The 17,241-nt window shown below is 37.2% G+C and overlaps 1 protein-coding gene across 2 annotated transcripts in view; it reads left to right on the top strand.

The window, feature by feature from the left end:
• The window catches only part of CSMD1 (CUB and Sushi multiple domains 1), a 1,231,469-nt gene that overhangs the window by 235,205 nt on the left and 979,023 nt on the right, over positions 1-17,241 (top strand). For both annotated transcript variants that reach the window (XM_042480556.1, XM_042480547.1), the window contains exon 2: positions 3,327-3,543. In XM_042480556.1, coding sequence (XP_042336490.1) covers positions 3,327-3,543 — 217 coding nt within the window. The remainder of the gene's footprint in view (positions 1-3,326; positions 3,544-17,241) is intronic.

Here is a 17,241-nt window from a genome sequence, read left to right as displayed (position 1 = left end):
TTTCCCCCCGTTCTAGCCTGATCCCATCCCGTGCCTGGATCGAGCTGAAAAGTGCATGCGATAAACCCCTGATTTTGGGGACCTTAGGTGGTTTTGCTATGTTCAATAATGCCCTATCCCTCCATTCCATTCAATTTAATAACCTCTTAATAACCTGTTTTTGAGATGTCCTTCAGTTTCAAAAGCAGTTTTTATGTGGCATGATGCCCTTGTTCAATACAGCACAAGAGAGGAAAGCAGAGATGGATGGATGGATGGATGGATGGATGGATGGATGGATGGATGGATGGATGGATTGGGGGGGGGGTTAGAGAGAGGGGGAGGGAGAGAGAAAATATATGATAGGGGAGTGATAGATAAATGGGTACCATTAAATGATACATAGGCAATGAAATGAATGCAGAAGTTCTTAACCTGTGGTCCATGGAGTAGTATGTGATACACAGGTGGGTTTTAAAGGATCTGGGAACTGGATACAAAAAAGGGGGGACTGATAATTTCCCTTTCTTTAACTATCTGAGAGCCATCATAGTGTAGTGATTTGCATGCTGGCGTATAATTCTGGGGCTCAGACAATAAACCCCCTGACAGGCTGTGGACAAGTCACACTCTCTAAGCCTCAGAAGAAGGCAAAGGAAACCCATTTAGAACAAACCTTGGCAAGAAAACCCCATGATAGGTTCGCCTTAGGTTTGCCACAAATTATAAGGAATTTAAAGGCACACAAGAACAAAACTTTCAAAAATGTGTTTAACACCATGAATCCAAAACTTTAAAACTGTAATTGCCAAAGGGGTCAGTGACCCCAAAAGGTTAAAGGTCATCTAAAGTATTGTTCTGTTCATCCATTTCTCTAAACGATACAAAGTTCCAGAAGTAAAGCACTTTTCAAAGTTATATTTCTTTTTGATGAAGCTGTTGGGAGGTTCTTGGCATTCCTTCAGTTTATTTGCAGTGGGCTGATCGCTGCATCTGTCAGCCAATTTCACTGCATTTCTGCAGAGGCGGGCAGGCAGCATCCTTATAATGCAATAAGCTTTCTGAATCCATACACATCCTTCTCATAGATTAAGCAGAACTGTTTTTGCCAAACCAATAAAGTTGTGGGGGTATAAGCCAATAATATATATGGCAATCAACAACAGTGTATATGTTGTTTGGTGTCTACATTTCAGAAACTGTATACTTTGGGAGGGGAGTTGTAAAGAAAAAAGCAAGGCCAATAATCACATAATAAGCATGCATATATGTACACTTTCATCTTGTGCACACCACCTTGCAGATAGCCAAGCAGATAAACATACTTGGGGGTGAGGGCAGGATTTTCCACCATGATCCAACTCTTTGCTTTTTGCATTCATTGGACTTGCAGCCGTTATGGGAATAGTGCTTTTGTAGGCAAGGATAAGCTGACTCTGCTGTTAGAATACCATTCTTCATTATGCAGCAAGAAGGAAGCATTCATAAAATGAAGCTTCCTATTGCCAGCTGAGAGTTCTCTTCCCCTGCTTCAAGCTATGTTTAACAGGATATAAATACATTTTTTAGGAACGACTTAATTTGTAAAAGGCATTACATTTAGAAAAAGAAATGTGGCAGTGTCTGCATTATAATGGCTTGGTTTGAACAACTGGCAGATATACTAGGAAATCCTTCTCTCTTTAAAGGCCTACTGAATTCCCACAGCTTTAATATCTATTCATTAGAGTTGCTGATTTAAATTTAGTAGAAAATTGTTACTTATTAGTCCTCAGTTTTAACCTGCAAATCCCTTTTTATTAAATCCTTTATGTTAAGATTTAGAAACTCCCAGAAGCATTTGACAGCATTTCAATACAAGATATAGTCTCAGAAACCTATTCATAGCAAGTTGTGGTTTTTTAAATGTAGCCTGAAATAATTTTTGTTTTGCATATAACAGCAAGTGTTGGGATTATATTTGTGCCTAAACTGCATGTGAGATTCCAAGCATTTATACACAATGTCTTTTTTCTACCCCTGAACAACTTTTCTCAACACAGACATTTTCTTCATTACAAAACAGATTGATTTTAAGCCTCGGTGTAATTCTAAGCTTTGCCATATCTGTGTTTGTGGGATTAATGAGCTCAGCAAGATGGATAGAAAAACTGTTTGCTGTAAATCAAGGCTACTTGCTGAGAGGCTGCCTGTTAATAAGCTACATGCCCTTGCATGGTTCTGTAGGATATACTATACAAACTGGGAGCCCAGTCATGCTGTGTTGAGTATTAGAATTCAGTCACGACTCGAAGTAGGAGAAAATGAATCTTTTATTGACTGTCTAAATTAGAGACCATACATATTCTGTAGTCCAATATCATTGCTTTTTTCCTGCTAAAAATTCAACATGCTTTGCGTTGCCAAGAGAAGTGAAGTCTTATGCTTACATAGCCGTGTGTGTGTGTGTGTGTGTGTGTGTGTGTGTGTGTATGTATTTCTGAGCTATATTTAAATATGTACTCTACTCAAGGAGTTCAGGGTAATGATCATGTGATACATGTTAGACTGAGGACATGCTCCTAGCCTAAGATCACCTAATGAGCATAATGGCTGAGTAAGAATTGGTTCATGTCCCAGTTCATGCTCATTATTCTGTCCACTAAAGCACTATGGCACAGTATGAGACATTTGAATATACTGTCAAACATTTTAGTACCTGAGCTGAAATGTGAAGTTGGGCAATTAAGATTTTACTGAAGTCACAGCATGGGGTGTAGCTATTCCAAGAACAACATATTCAGCATTACCAATATTAATGTGATCACACTAAGCACCATTACTTATTACCGCTGGCTGTTACTGCTTGAGAAGTCACTGCACTAAAAAAGCAGGAAAGAAAGAATACATCAATGTTTAGGATTTAATATTGATGAGAGCTCTGCAGGGTTCAGTCCCCAGTCCCAACCCATGTAGTTTAAATGCTGTGGTTCAATATTCATCATGTAGGAGTGGAAAAGAGGGTGCATTACATACTTTCACTAGGATGAAATTATCCCAAACCTTTTGGATTAGGAGTTTCGTGATGAAAAACAGAATTTTTATATATAAAAATTATATATTGTTTGGACTCAAAGATACAACCACAGTTATAATTAAAGCTACCTTTAAGTTAAATATCTTTTAAGATCCCTCCTATTTGTTCCTATGGATATTACTGTAGTTTGCCATGTTATCTAGAATGCTGACTTTTACGTATTTTAAATATTTGAATATCTTTTTATGTTTCCTGAGATATAACAGTGCAACAAATATTAAAACTGAGAAATATTTTCCTAATAGGTTTTCTTTCTTATCTTCTTTTTCAGGTCAGAACTGTGGAGGCTTAGTGCAGGGTCCAAATGGTACAATAGAAAGCCCGGGATTTCCTCATGGCTATCCAAATTATGCCAATTGCACATGGATCATTATCACAGGAGAGCGTAACAGGATACAATTATCATTTCATACTTTTGCCCTTGAAGAAGATTTTGATATTCTGTCTGTTTATGATGGACAGCCTCAACAAGGAAACCTAAAAGTGAGGTAAGGTAATTTCTACATATTCTTCTATTTGTATAAGACTTCCATCTCGTGATATAATATTGGTGTACAAAAAAAAAATCACATTCACCATTCTGTTTGACAGCTTCATTGCTTAAATCACATACATGTAAAGGAAGCAGCTTTCTTTTGATAGCAGCAAAGATATACTTGTTTTAATCAAATGATTTCTTCCTTTAGAATGTCAGCCTTTCTTCAGTGTCTTAAACCAAGTATTCTGCTCTATAAATCAGAATACCTGTTTGCTGTAATCTTGCTATTTTCTGTTCTTCAGAGAGAGCTGTCAAGTGACAAAGGAAGAAAGGATTGTTCAGTTAATGTCTGATTTCTCATAGTTATGCAGAAGAGCTTATTGTATTGCTAAAATAAATTTAGCAATGCCAGCAGTATTTGAAGTGGCAAGTGTAGTGAGCAGCTCATTCAGTTGTTCAGATCAAGCATATTTGTAGAAGAGAAATGTAGGGTAGCTACATAGACTTGGCAGTAAGACTGCATTGGTTTTGAGCTTGGCACATGAAGTTTGTCCAGCATGTCTTTCACCTTTCATGAAGCTCTCCTCTGAAAATAACTATGCACAGAGTTATAGTGTTCTGTTGTGGTGAGGGCCATCCCCATCTTTGCCCATTAATGTCATATTCATATCCTTTGCCCTTTCAACTTCCAACGAATGGAAGGGAGACCAAGGAGCAGCAACAGGATGAGAACAAAATAGATGCTGCAGTAATGTCTGAGCATGAAAAAGGATTTGCCTGCTAGTAGAAGGACAAAAGGGACTGTAAGGGTAAAGTGCAATAACGATCAACCACAGCTAAGTATACTTAAATAATCATCAGGCCACAAGGCAATATATGGTACTCAAAAGTATGAGAAGATGTATAAGAATTTATATTAAAGGAGTTCTCAATACAGGCATCTTTCAGAGTAGCATGGTTTGTATCTAGCTGTGTTTGTCCATTAGATGCTTCCGTAAGATGAAAAGATATGAGAGAAGGGGATTCCCCAAAATTCTAAATTTCTATCCTCTCATATCTCTTCGAGCAGATTTGGGGTTGAGGACCACAAGGAGGCCCAGAGGAAAAGGAAAATGAGCAAAAGTTATAAACCCACTAAAACTTTTCTGAATGATCAGGGATCAGTCTGTCAGTGGAGGGAATGGATACAGTCTAAACTGTTTAGATAAGTGCTCAAGTGTGTACTATGTGTTTTCTATCTTTTAAAGAAGAGACATTGGGAGACTGAAGCACACATTCATCAGTAAGTGGGTAATACACAAAGATGTTCATTATGGAAGGTAAAAGAATATGGGTTTTACATGCTATGAGGTTGATTGTGATCCATCTCCCATATGTGCTGTCTTGTAAATAAGTAACTTGTTTAGTATGCTATGTAGTTCTAAGCAGGTGCCAAAAATAGGTTACCATTTTCCAACATATGGTTGATTGTTTTCTTTGACTAGTTGTGCTGTAATATGTATTCTGTCATGCATAATTTAGAATTTATTAGCTGAAGAAGCTAATCTATGGTAGGAACAATAAATAAATATGTGGCATTCTTGATCCCCTCCCACTAATGCAGCTTAGTTTTTATGTTCTTACATGTTAATACTATACAAGTCCTGTTCTTTTGCTTTAAACTAAATGTGATATTTTTTCCGGCCTTTATATATACAGAATTGAGAATTCTCATACTTCTGTCAGTACTGTACTGATTCCTTGTCATCCATGATAAGTGTTTTCACTCTATATGTATTTAGATTTCTGCTGTTTTATACATGTTATTTTTCATAGTCATTTACATTATGCAGTAAAAAAACTTAGAACAACTGTTTTGTATATTCAAATATGGAAACTCTTTGGTGCTTCTTTCAGTGGATTTTGAGACCAAAGAACTGAAAAGACAACGCCTCCTCCCATCAACTCATCAAAAATTCTTGCTTATAGCATTAAGAAAATTATAAAGCACAATACATTTTACAACTACTAAGCTTTAACTGATTGTTAGAGCCAAGCTAAATATCATGGGGAATTACAGGCATGTTTGTTTCATCATATCTCCTCAAAAATCAAATCAAATCTAAGCTGGTAATTTGGGTGTCTACAATATACATACAATAAAGTGTGAGTGCAGTTGAGGAGAAAGTAAGTTTCCCCTACCCCTGCTGCCACCTATATTCTGCTCAGACCAGCTTCATTTCAGATATCATGTACCTTCCAGCATTTTAAGAGGAAAACGGACACATGTGACCAGGCGATATGAGAGTGCATTCAAAATGGTAAAGAACAAAGAAACTAGGAGAGAATATAGCAGTTTAATTTGCCTAAACCTACTGGTAAGGTCAAGATTCTGCCCATGCTTTCCTTTCCTTCCTGAATTAATTGTATGCAAACTATCTTTGCACTTTGAACTCAGTTTGGAACAACTGAAATAAGCTGAGAAAAAAAAAGTGGGGAAAGTGAGAAATAAACTGGCACATTTTAAGAGCAACTAAAGTAGGAGGGCAGAGGATTAATCCAGACTATCTCTGCCAAATCAGGACAGTTGGATTTCATGGCAAAGAGAAGTGTGTATGTAGGAGGGAGAGAGGAGAGGCAGAAAAGAACTCATCTCCTTTTACTCATGTGATCTTCCTGTTATAAAGCATAGATCTCATCACTTTTGTTAGTAGGGCAGGGATTTGAAAAACTAATGTTGCTGTTCAATTTTGTTAGTTCATTTGACTCTGGCTTTTGAAAAATGCATGCTGTTACCTATAACATTCAGTGATGCAACATTAATGCTTGGCTTCTAGATATTAAATCGTGGGAATCTTTTGTAAGAGTGATATGTAGGTCATTATTTTAAAGCACCATGAAAATGTATGATGATCTGTGACTCAGTGATGTCTACTGCGAAATTCACTCTAATGAGGAAAATACTGATAATGAGAGCTATTGCTAAAATAGCAAGTTATAATTAAACTAGAACAAAAAGCTCTAAGGATATACTCTTCACATTTTATACTTTGAGCAGTTTATTTTAGATACAACATTAACACTTATGGCACTGCTGAGATACAATAATGAAGTTAAGAATGAGAATAAGAATTCTGTGGCTTTCTAAAAATGCATTGCTTATTGACTACTTTTTCTTATACACGAACAGATACAGAGCATATTAAAGAACAAACAACCGAAAGCAATTGCGTAATTAGGCTTGGTTTCCCTCATGAAGTGCTTGGTTTCCCTCATAGAGCAAAGTTAAAGTGTCACACTGTCTATTGCTTTGATAACGATTATTATTTCTATACAACATGATGTAGTCTTGCCAAAAATAACATTGCAGTTATAGAAGCCTTTGGAATAGTAGTAAAATCCACGTGGAATTGACTACCAGAAAAGGCTAAGATATTACTAAATGTAATGTGCCAGTAAAGTCCTGCAAATGGTTGTATCAGTGGCAAATATCAGCCCTTAAAACAGACACTTATAGTGGTTTTACAACTCACATGACATTTAAGACCTTTGATAATATTTAACTTCCACTTGGAGGAAAATATACTGCAAATTCTGCAGCTCGTGTTTATTCCCCTCCCACATGCAGTCTTTCAGATGCCTTTTTTTTTTTAAAGTAAAGTTTTGAAACTTGTTCAGAGCCACATTATCCATAAAATAGAATTATTTGAAAAGCAGAACTAACTAGCACACTGGAAGCTTAAATAATCAACCCATTTCCTTTCCATAATATTTTGCTGCCATGTGAAAAACAGTTAAACCTGTTTTACTCCCAACTAATAGGGAAAATAGCCAGTTTCACTTTCTTCTCTGTTTGTATATTGTAGATGTCAGGTTCTCTTAGGGGCTGTACAAATGGGCGGCATGCAGCCGCCCCTTTACTGGCCGGATTGGGGCAGCAGCAACCTGACAGTGCCGGCCTGATCTGGCCTCTGGAGAGTGCAAAAATGAGCCGCAAAAAGCATTCTCCATGAGGCCCCATAGCCACAGTGGCGCAGCTTTATGACACCCCTTCAGCGCTGCATCCTGTAGATGCAACGCTGGAGTCATACCATGATGGCATGCACTATGTAGACCAGCGTGCACCAGTATAGCACCCTAGAGATGGAGTTGGGGTGTCCAGTGTGAGGATGCTGCGCTCTATTTCTGCACAAAGGCCAACACACAGTGCCAGTCTGTATAGGCCCTTAGTCCCCAATAAGAAATTTGTTGAAAAGTTACCTGAAATTATCTCTCATTTAGTGTATTTAATTTGGTAGTTGCAGCCCTTTGTAGTAGGACCTTGTGATGGCAACCTGTCACGTTGGACTTTGTTACAAATGGGTTTTTAACTGCAATTTTAGCAAAAGAAAACAGCATCTTTGGCAATAACTATCACATGACATTGCCTCCAACCTGTTGTTGCTGTGCATCTTTGGAGGGCATATTTTCATTGAGGGGACAATCCATCAATAAATGGTCAGTGGTACCACCCCTTAATTACTCCACATGTGTAAGCTGCTACCACAGCAGTCCCAATATTGGGCAGTCATGTCAATCTCCTCCTTTGCCCTCTCTCTTCCCCAGTGCTGTTCCTAAGCAGCCTGTTTTCCTTTTCCTCTCATGTTTTTTTTTTACTTTCTTTCTTTTTCTTCTTCTTTTATTTTTTTTAACCAAATCACATTCCCATAACTTCAGGATTGCGTTAGAAACAAAAATTGATTAAAAAAAATGAAAGGCATGATGGTAGGTCATAGGGCTTGAAGGTGAAGTAAAGAGGGAATGTAGAAGAGAGTGCATGGAACAGTCTATAATTCCCATCGCACTATTGAAGAGCCATGTGACAATAAAATCTCCAAAACTGATATGTTTTCTGTTCTTTTTAAGACCATTACCAGGCTCATGTGGTAAAGTCCATAGTTACCTAAGATGATGAGTCTATTCCCCCCCCCAAAAAAAAACACTGTGAAAAGCATAATTCAGCATAGGTGAATACACAAGGATTCAAACCCCTATTGTGTATTGTCTTGTACGCTGTATCTACATGTGGAATACAGATGGACAGGCTTCAAGTCTGTCTGTTTTGTTTCTTTTTAGAATGTCAGAATCCAACAAAAGAATCTAAATCCAGTACAAAAACGTAGCAGTTATTATTAAGGAACAGTCTGGGCAAAATCTCAAATTATCTCATTGAAGGGGGAAAAAATGGGAAACATCTGAAAAAGTCTATTTTACTCTAGTACAATGCCATGCTCCCCTCTCTGTTGTTTTTGCAGGCCAATATAGGAAGATCTCTTACTTGAAGAGACAATGCCCCTGTGATTCTGGTTATATAGAAAAAATGGGGCATGTGTTATGCCAATGTTTATATTACAGAGACATTGCACTAGCCTCATTGCACCCATATTATATAAATATCCAGGATACACTGGGCAATTTTATACTTTCCTGTTGCTTTGAGACACTAATCTTAGACAACATATAATGTTACTAGATTCTGTGCAGTTGCGCTTAAAATATATCACATGACGACCAATGCCAGAGAACTACCTAATAAATGTTGCTCTGTAGTATGATATACATAATACTTTAAATGCTTTTAAGATTTTAGTAATATTTAACAATAATATTTTCATAGTATTTTAATATTTTATGTAATATTGTCTAATATTGTATGTCTATTTCATGTTTAAACAAATGTATATTTTATTGCTTTGTTATTAATCAAATGTACCCAAATCCCTTGTGCTGGGCTATGACCACAATAAAGATTTATTGACATTATTATTCAAGTTAAGGGAATTAATATTACTATATTCTGTGCTGGTCAGGCCTCATCTGGAGTAATGTGTTCATTTCTGGATGCCTTTAGATTTGATTTGATTTTTAAGAAGGATCTAGATGAGTTGGAGCAAGTTTGGAGCAGGGCAATGAGGTTGATAAGAGGTATGAAGGACAAAACATGTGAGGAAAGGTTGGAAATGCTGGTCATGTTCAGCTTGGTGAAGAGAAGAGTAAGGGGTGGCATGATTGCCCTCTTTAAATACCTCAAGGGCTTTCACTGTGCAGAGGGGGCAGGCCTGTTCTCTGCTGCCCCAGAGTGTAGGACCAGGCCAAATGGCTTGAAATTACAGGAGGGTATATTTTGATTGATTTTTATGTGGAACTTATTGACATTGAGAGCTGTTTGGCAATTGAATCAGTTGCCTAGAGTGGTGGTAGCAGCTCTTTCTCTAAACTTCCTCAAAAGGAGGCTGGAGAGCTACATGCTGGGGATGCTTTAGCTGGAGATCCTACCCTGAGCATAGGCTTAGACCAGATGACTTATAAGGGCCCTGCCATCTCTAATATTCTATGACTCTGTGACTACATAATAACAATAATAATACTATATTCCATGGCTTTTAGATTGTGTAGCATAGGCAGGATATATGATTTCTGTAAAGTGCCATGCAAATTTATGACACTATATAAATAAACACTAATAACAATAACAATAATAATAATAATTCAAACTTAGAAATTAATTTTTGCTACTAGTAAGAACCTGAGTTTCCTCTTCCTCAAAAATCTGTTACTGATTTTTTCAAGATTTTTCCATTTTGGTAATCCATATTTGATGAGGAAAAATACCATATGTCCTGGCAATTTTTACCCTGTTGTGAATCAGAATCATTGCCAATTCATGCGATGATCTATGGGTTAATCTTGGCCTATGTAAGAAAGAATTTTTGGTTTATTTAATTATCTTACATTAAATTAATTACCTTACCTTAAATAGCTTGAAGGCTTTCTGTTGGTTACCAGGCAACCCACACTAGCACACAATGCAGTTCATTAGTTGTTGTCACTCTTTATTGACTTCAGCCCCGTGCAGATGTTTGAAGTGTGGCCAGATGAAATATATAAATAGGCCTGGGACCCTTTCCCTAACTTCCTCATATTAAAGTTCTTGTCCGTGCTAAGGCGTATATGCATGTATTTTGTGCAATTTATAGTCTTCCTTTCAATGTGGCAAATAGTCTCCTTCCTATTGTGTTGTCCATAGCAGGAGGGGAAATTGTAAAGTAGCATCTTCTCTTTGGATAACTACCATAGCAGCTGCTAGGTGGTTGCCTACTAATCATCTTGTTCTAAGGGCACTAAAAAAGCACAACCTGTCCTTCTCTACCCACACACTAGACAGGAAAGGGAGAATGAGGAAAGAGATAGAGTTTCTGCCATGCTGCATGGAGGGAAGCTGTCTATCCTCTCACACTGAAATATTTTGGGTGTTTCAAAGGGGTCTCTCAGGAAATGGATAGTGATGGTGAAAATGTTTAAAGTTACAAGGTGAAGTCTGCCTCCATGGTTTCCTGTTATTTTCATGATTTTGTTACATGTAAGAGCTACTTAAGTTGCTAGGAAGGTTAGCAGTCACCACACTTAGCACATAAAAAGCAAAAAGAAAATGGATTGAGAAATTTCACTGGGAAGAATTGCATGATCAAATAATGTTGTTTCCCAGGACAGTACATGGGAAAAAAATAGATCAATGTGATGCCATAAGGTACTGTCCTTCTCTGAGACACCCCCAGACCCATTTCAAAGTTTGTGCTGGGAGCCAGGCTTCCTTGCTATTTGCAGCACTGTTCAATTTAACCAATTTCTTAACAACTTTTTTTTTTAATTCACACGCAAAAGAAGATCTCTGGCCACATTATCTAGTTTATTCTGCATGATACTATATAAGGATGTGGTGGCTTAGTGGTTAAGGTGGTGACTCTGACAATCACAAGGTCAGCAGGTTGAGAGCCGAGCACCGCATGATGGAGGCAGCTCCCATCACTAGTACCAGCTTCTCCCAACCTAGCAGTTTGTAAAAGTGCAAATAGGTACCACTTTGATGGAAAAGTAACAGTGTTTTGTGTGCCTTGGTATCTGCTGTGATTTTGCTCCAGGATCCCCCACGGACATAGTAAAATGGTGTCTCTTATATAATAGAGCAAAATCAAAGTTTGCTTTTTGGAATGTATATTCCTTGAAATATTTTCAAACCGTGCATAGTTGAACCCATGGATAAAGAATCCATACATATGGAGTCCCAACTGTATTCAGTTGTATATATTTTCATACAGTTTTTCCTGGCACCCTATTTTGGAAAAAATGCGTATGCATGGATGGAGGGGGAATACATACAAGTTTCCACATAGGAGAAGAGGCAAGTCTTTCCACCTTTGATACAAAGAAGTGAAATGAGATCAGAAGTAGAATTTAGAGAAATATAATGGAATTGAGAGTCAAAGTTCATTTTGCTTTTTAAATCTCTGTTCAGATATTACCTTGGATGGAAATATGCTTTCATGTTCATTACTTTCACATCCATTTAGAGCTGGTATGTTGTATCAACATTTCACAAGTGAAGATAGGGCAGTCCAGTATATGAGAGGTTAGTATTATGAGTAGCATCTGTAATCACACTAGTGCACCCTTCTTGTTAAAGCAGTGGTGGGGCCAAAATATGCCAATACAGATGTGCCACACAAAAAACAGTATATGACACTATGTCCTTTCAACTGTACTGCATTTATGTCAGTTAAAACGCTACATACGAGAAGGACTGAAGCACAATCAAAATGTCTATCCCTAAATCAGTCAATGAACTCATTATCAGAAATTTAAAGCAAAAGTAAAAGTTATAAAAATGATAATAATTTTTTAAAATAAAAAGTTTGAGGGTTGTTTCATAGACAGAGCTCTGAAAAATATGAGGAACAAGGTGAGAATTATACTTGGGAAGGAGCCATTTTAGATGAGTCTATAAGCTTGGCACAAAGGGTTTTCTAAATAGTTATTAACTATAAGGACTGATTACAAGAACCAGTTCGCTAACATTATTATGTGAAATTGGTTTTGAAAGTAATATAAAAGGAAATTCCACTCTGAATTGGTGAAATGTGCACCTTATTGATCCCATGGTACATGAATCAAAATCTATACTTCAAGCATATAATGTTCCCCCTTTAAATTACTGACCAAAACTTTAAAAGTAATTTTAATCAATGAAAATGGTCTGTACATTTAGCCCCAATAAAATAGAGCACCAGTTATTGAAAAAACATTTTAGAGAATGAACACTGAAGTCAGAACAATCTTTGTGACATTTGTCCTGTTTCAGATTGTTTTCTAAAGGCCAGAACTACTATGCCATATGCAGCAAAGTACTTTTTTAGCCTGTAGATCAAACTGTCATGTTTGACCAAGCAACTAAGCAAAAACTGTAAGACTTTTTGCAGGGAAGAAAGCCCAAGGGTGTTTGGTATTTCTGATACATAGTGAGCTCATATATTCTTTCTAATGGGCTTTATTTAAGTTGAGTTTGAATCTGTATTTTCAGGATGGAGATATTAGATGCAAGCTGCCACCCGTCTGTACAATGGGCAGTGCCAGTAAATACATATATTTTTCAGTACAATTCAGTGTTTTTGCTATTACAGGTTCTTATATTAAAAGGGCCCAATCAATTTCTCTGAGTCATGCAAGGAAGATCTAATTTGGCTTTGCCATGAGTGCATACATAAAACATAAGAATATTTGTTTTCTATGTCTTCATATGATATTCACATCTTCATATGTTCTTTATCAAACTGATCACTGTAAGTTAAGATCAAATACATGCTAAATGGATGAGTCTTCACTTCTAATAATGTATTCATTGTCAAATGTTTCTTCTTTTCCCCTTTTTTATTGTTCTAGTTAAAAACATTTCTCTATGTGATTTTCCTTACACAAGGCTTATAAAAAAGGTAAAATTGATTCAGCACACTGTTAGTAATGATCCAAGTGCCTGTGTCCATTTTACACAGTCAATCATTTTGCCTCATATAAATACAATACAGAGTGCTAGCCAATCCATGTCAGCCATCTGACACCAAGCAGCTCCATACTTTGCTGAGATACAGTTATATGTCCTCATCAGCATATTTAACCCAGTTAACCCATTTTATCTAAAACACAGTGACAGAGCAATCTTATACAGAGCCACTGAGTGTGATGTGACTTGATGCCAGGAAAGTGCGATCAGTCTAAATTTGTGTTAAATACATTTGTTGTTGCCATGTGCCATCAAATAATCAGATTTAAGATATCTCTGAGGTGAACCTATTATGGTGTTTCCTTGACAATTGCCTTCCTCTGAGGCTGAGAAAGTGATTTGCCCAAAGTCACCTAGTGGGTTTCCATGGCCAGATGGGGATTTGAAATCCGGTCTCCTAGAGCCTTAGTCCAACATTCAAACTACTATAAGCATACACATATGGTCATAGATCAGACTCTAACATTACAAAAATATGGGTTGTGTTGTCATGTGTGAATAGCTTGCTCAGGACAGCCTTAATTCACTGGAAATCATCATGACTCAGGCATTTCCCACAGATCACAGTGTATGCTGAAAAGTGTACCACAGCTTTGGCCTTCTACAATTGACTACTGTATATACTCATGTATAAGTCTAGAAATTTAGGTCAAAAAATTGACTCCAAAAACCTGTCGACTTATCCAGGGATCAATGTAAGTACTGTATCTTAACTCTTGTTTTGAAAGAAGGAACCATCGCTTTGTGAAAAGCAAGAGTGTAATCTGTCCTGGAAGCACTGATTCCTTTTACTCTCTCATCCATCCAGCCTTAACAATAAGCACAGAGTTATGTCTGCTGGAATTCTGTACATTCTTTGACATTGTTTTGCTTTGCTTCATCCTTTAGATTCTTTGCTATATGTCCCAAAACTTGCCTTCAACTAATACATGAGGTCGACTTATAGTCAGGTATACAGTGGACCCTTGTTATACGCTGGGGCTTGGTTCCAAGATCCCCCGTGGATAACAAAATCCATGGATGCTCAAGTCCCATTAAATATAATGACAATAGCAAAATGGCGTCCCTTATAAAAAATGGAAAATCAAGGTTTGACATTTGACATTTATACTTTTTTGGAACATTTTCAAACCGTGAATGCTTGAAACCGTGTATTAAAGAATCCATGTATAAGAAAGGCCAACTATATAAGCTATGTCTTGGGAAGGGATATACATGTTGGTGATACTATTGCATCAAATGTTATTTAATAATAAAAAGGTGCCTTTGGGTTGTTTGCCATAAATGATGCCATGAATATCTACAGCTTTCTATCAAGAAAGTTCATGGGGAGAAATGTAATGCACGTATACAAAGAGAAATGAAAATCATCTTGATTATTTCTCTATGTTACTTTTAAAAGCATTTCAGTTGTCCGGCAATGACTAGAGCAGGTCTGTGCTCAGAAAATAACACTTTTACATCTTATGTATCCATGCCAACCACAAGGGCGGAACATACAGTATGTACAAGAACTTCAAAAGCACATTCTAGATGCAGTATTAGCACACCCTGCATACCCACAATGGATTTGGGGTCCCCATATTTCCTATTTCATATAGCCAGCATGATACTGAGAAGTCATGATGACCCTCAGAAATACTCGGTTAGGTTCCTAGGAGAAAAGGAGCAAGCCTCAGGGCATGTGTATGATACATGTAATAATACAATCAAAGCTGCCAATTGCTCCTTTCTTCCCCCAAGTCATCTGCATTTCCTTTTGCACCGTGAGACAAAGGATCTGCTTGCACCCAAAGCAGTAAGCTAACCTCTTTGCCTGCCTTTGCCATGTTCCCAGCCACCTCATCCTATCTTGTCACCCTGGGTGGTCCTGATCCAATAGCTGTTTTTATCACATTAAAGTCATGTACGAGTTTGAAATTCCAATGTTGATTCCTGGAAAAGGACATCTAGACTTTGCTACCTTAGCACATCCCCAGAGGCTAGTTTTCAGGTATAAATATTTGTCTCAAAAGCCTAGTCTCTGGATGATTCTATATATAAGGTTGTCCCAGGCTCCATTCTGATTATGAAACTGTACTGCCCTCAGACCACTACATCCCTTCTGAGCGACTCCAGCTTTCCATGGTCTACTCTTTGGACAGGTTATTATCACCCTCTTTTGAACCTCTCAAACTCTGCTATCCATATATCATATTTCCATTTCAGTTAACTCTGAATGCTGTTTCTTTGGGCAACAGCAGCACTTAACAACATGCTATGACATTCCCTTCAGGAAACAAAAATCACACAAAATCTGCTTCAGAATAATTAATATCACCTATGACTTACCTAACTGAATAACTGATCTTTGCTACATTATTCAGCCATTTGTTGTGTACTACATGCCACAGTCTTACTAGTTCAGTCATGTTTAAAAGGAAATGGAAAGGTCTGGGATCATGGAGGTACAGGACTGTTGATTGGAATTAACATAACATATTGTCTTTTGTATATTTGTCTTGCTGTCTTACCTGCATGCGGATTTAATGGAAATGTTATTAAATTTAATGCATCTTCATGGTGATCTTATTTTCATAAAGGTGAATTATATTTTACTTTGAAATCTGAGAACTGGGCTGTTCAAAAAAGAGACAACACTTTGCAGTTTCCTCCTGTATCATAATATCCTGAAATAATATGACTCTTGTCTAGAAACTAAGTTTGTTCTTCGTGTAATAATTTCAAGAAATGTTCCTACACCTCGAGTCCTAATAGATCAATCTGGAGAGAAGGAAAGAGCCATAAAAGTTCCTTATAATTAAGTGTTTTAGCAAGATGTGTGATTTAAAGCTCTTTTTGCCATCTTGTAATTGTTGGTCATCTATACTCAATGTGTTGACGCCGGCATCCATCCAGTTCTCTGAGGGAGGGAAAAATGCCCCAGCAAGTGTCATAGATTGGCAGAATTTTCTGACAGGTTGGGGACTATGAGAATAGGGATGAATGTCATTTAGGCAAAGATTACTTCAGTGCCTTCAGCCATTGGGGGATAATGGTGAGAGACTATGAAACTTTATTTCAGTTGCTCTCACCTTATGCAAGAACTACTTCTGTCACTTTGTGCATCCACATATGTGTTTCACAAATAGTACTAAACATACTTTATTCTTTCAAATTCCAATGAGATGTAATTATAATGAGAAAAAAATAAAACATAGGGCTTTGTAATGTTTGTTCAAAGGAAATCCTGAATCTGCTTTTAAGTGCTGGTTGTTGTACAAAGAAATAGTACAATATCCCCATGTACATAATTTTCTTGTTGAAGAAAGCAAAGAGCTTTCAAAACATAATTACAATTCAGGACTTAATTTTGCAGAAAGGTCACATGTTTTTGTTTTGCATTAAAAAAATCCCCAAATAATATATTCTAATTAGAAAATGCTGTTTTCAGTGCAAATCAATCATGTCCTAATTTTATGTGGAATTCTCTGAATGAAACATTTTTTGTACAAACAGTAACATTTATGAGGGAAAATGTTATTTTCTTACAAAGAAAATGTGATTTCCTGTGCAGACCACATTCAACCACATATGGATTTTGTACAGAGTAAAGAGATTGTCACATTAATTTTAAAGTAACTTATCCCTGATGGGATAAAGTTGTGTTTGAATTTAAAAGCAGGTTTTATCACACTCAGCTGCAGCTGGGTGACTACAACCCCTCTGCAGCCTGGACCCCAGCCCCGTTTTTGAGAAGCAACCCATTTTTGAGAAGCAACTGAATAAGTACAGTTGGGGTCTGGGCTACAGTTTTTGAGAAGCAACTCCCATTTTTGAGAAGCAACTGAATAAGTACAGTTGGGGTCTGGGCTACAG

Source organism: Sceloporus undulatus, chromosome 1, assembly GCF_019175285.1.
Source record: "Sceloporus undulatus isolate JIND9_A2432 ecotype Alabama chromosome 1, SceUnd_v1.1, whole genome shotgun sequence".
NCBI lineage: Eukaryota > Metazoa > Chordata > Lepidosauria > Squamata > Phrynosomatidae > Sceloporus > Sceloporus undulatus.
Note: the sequence above shows the minus strand (reverse complement) of the source record. Positions and strands in the feature narration are given on the sequence as shown.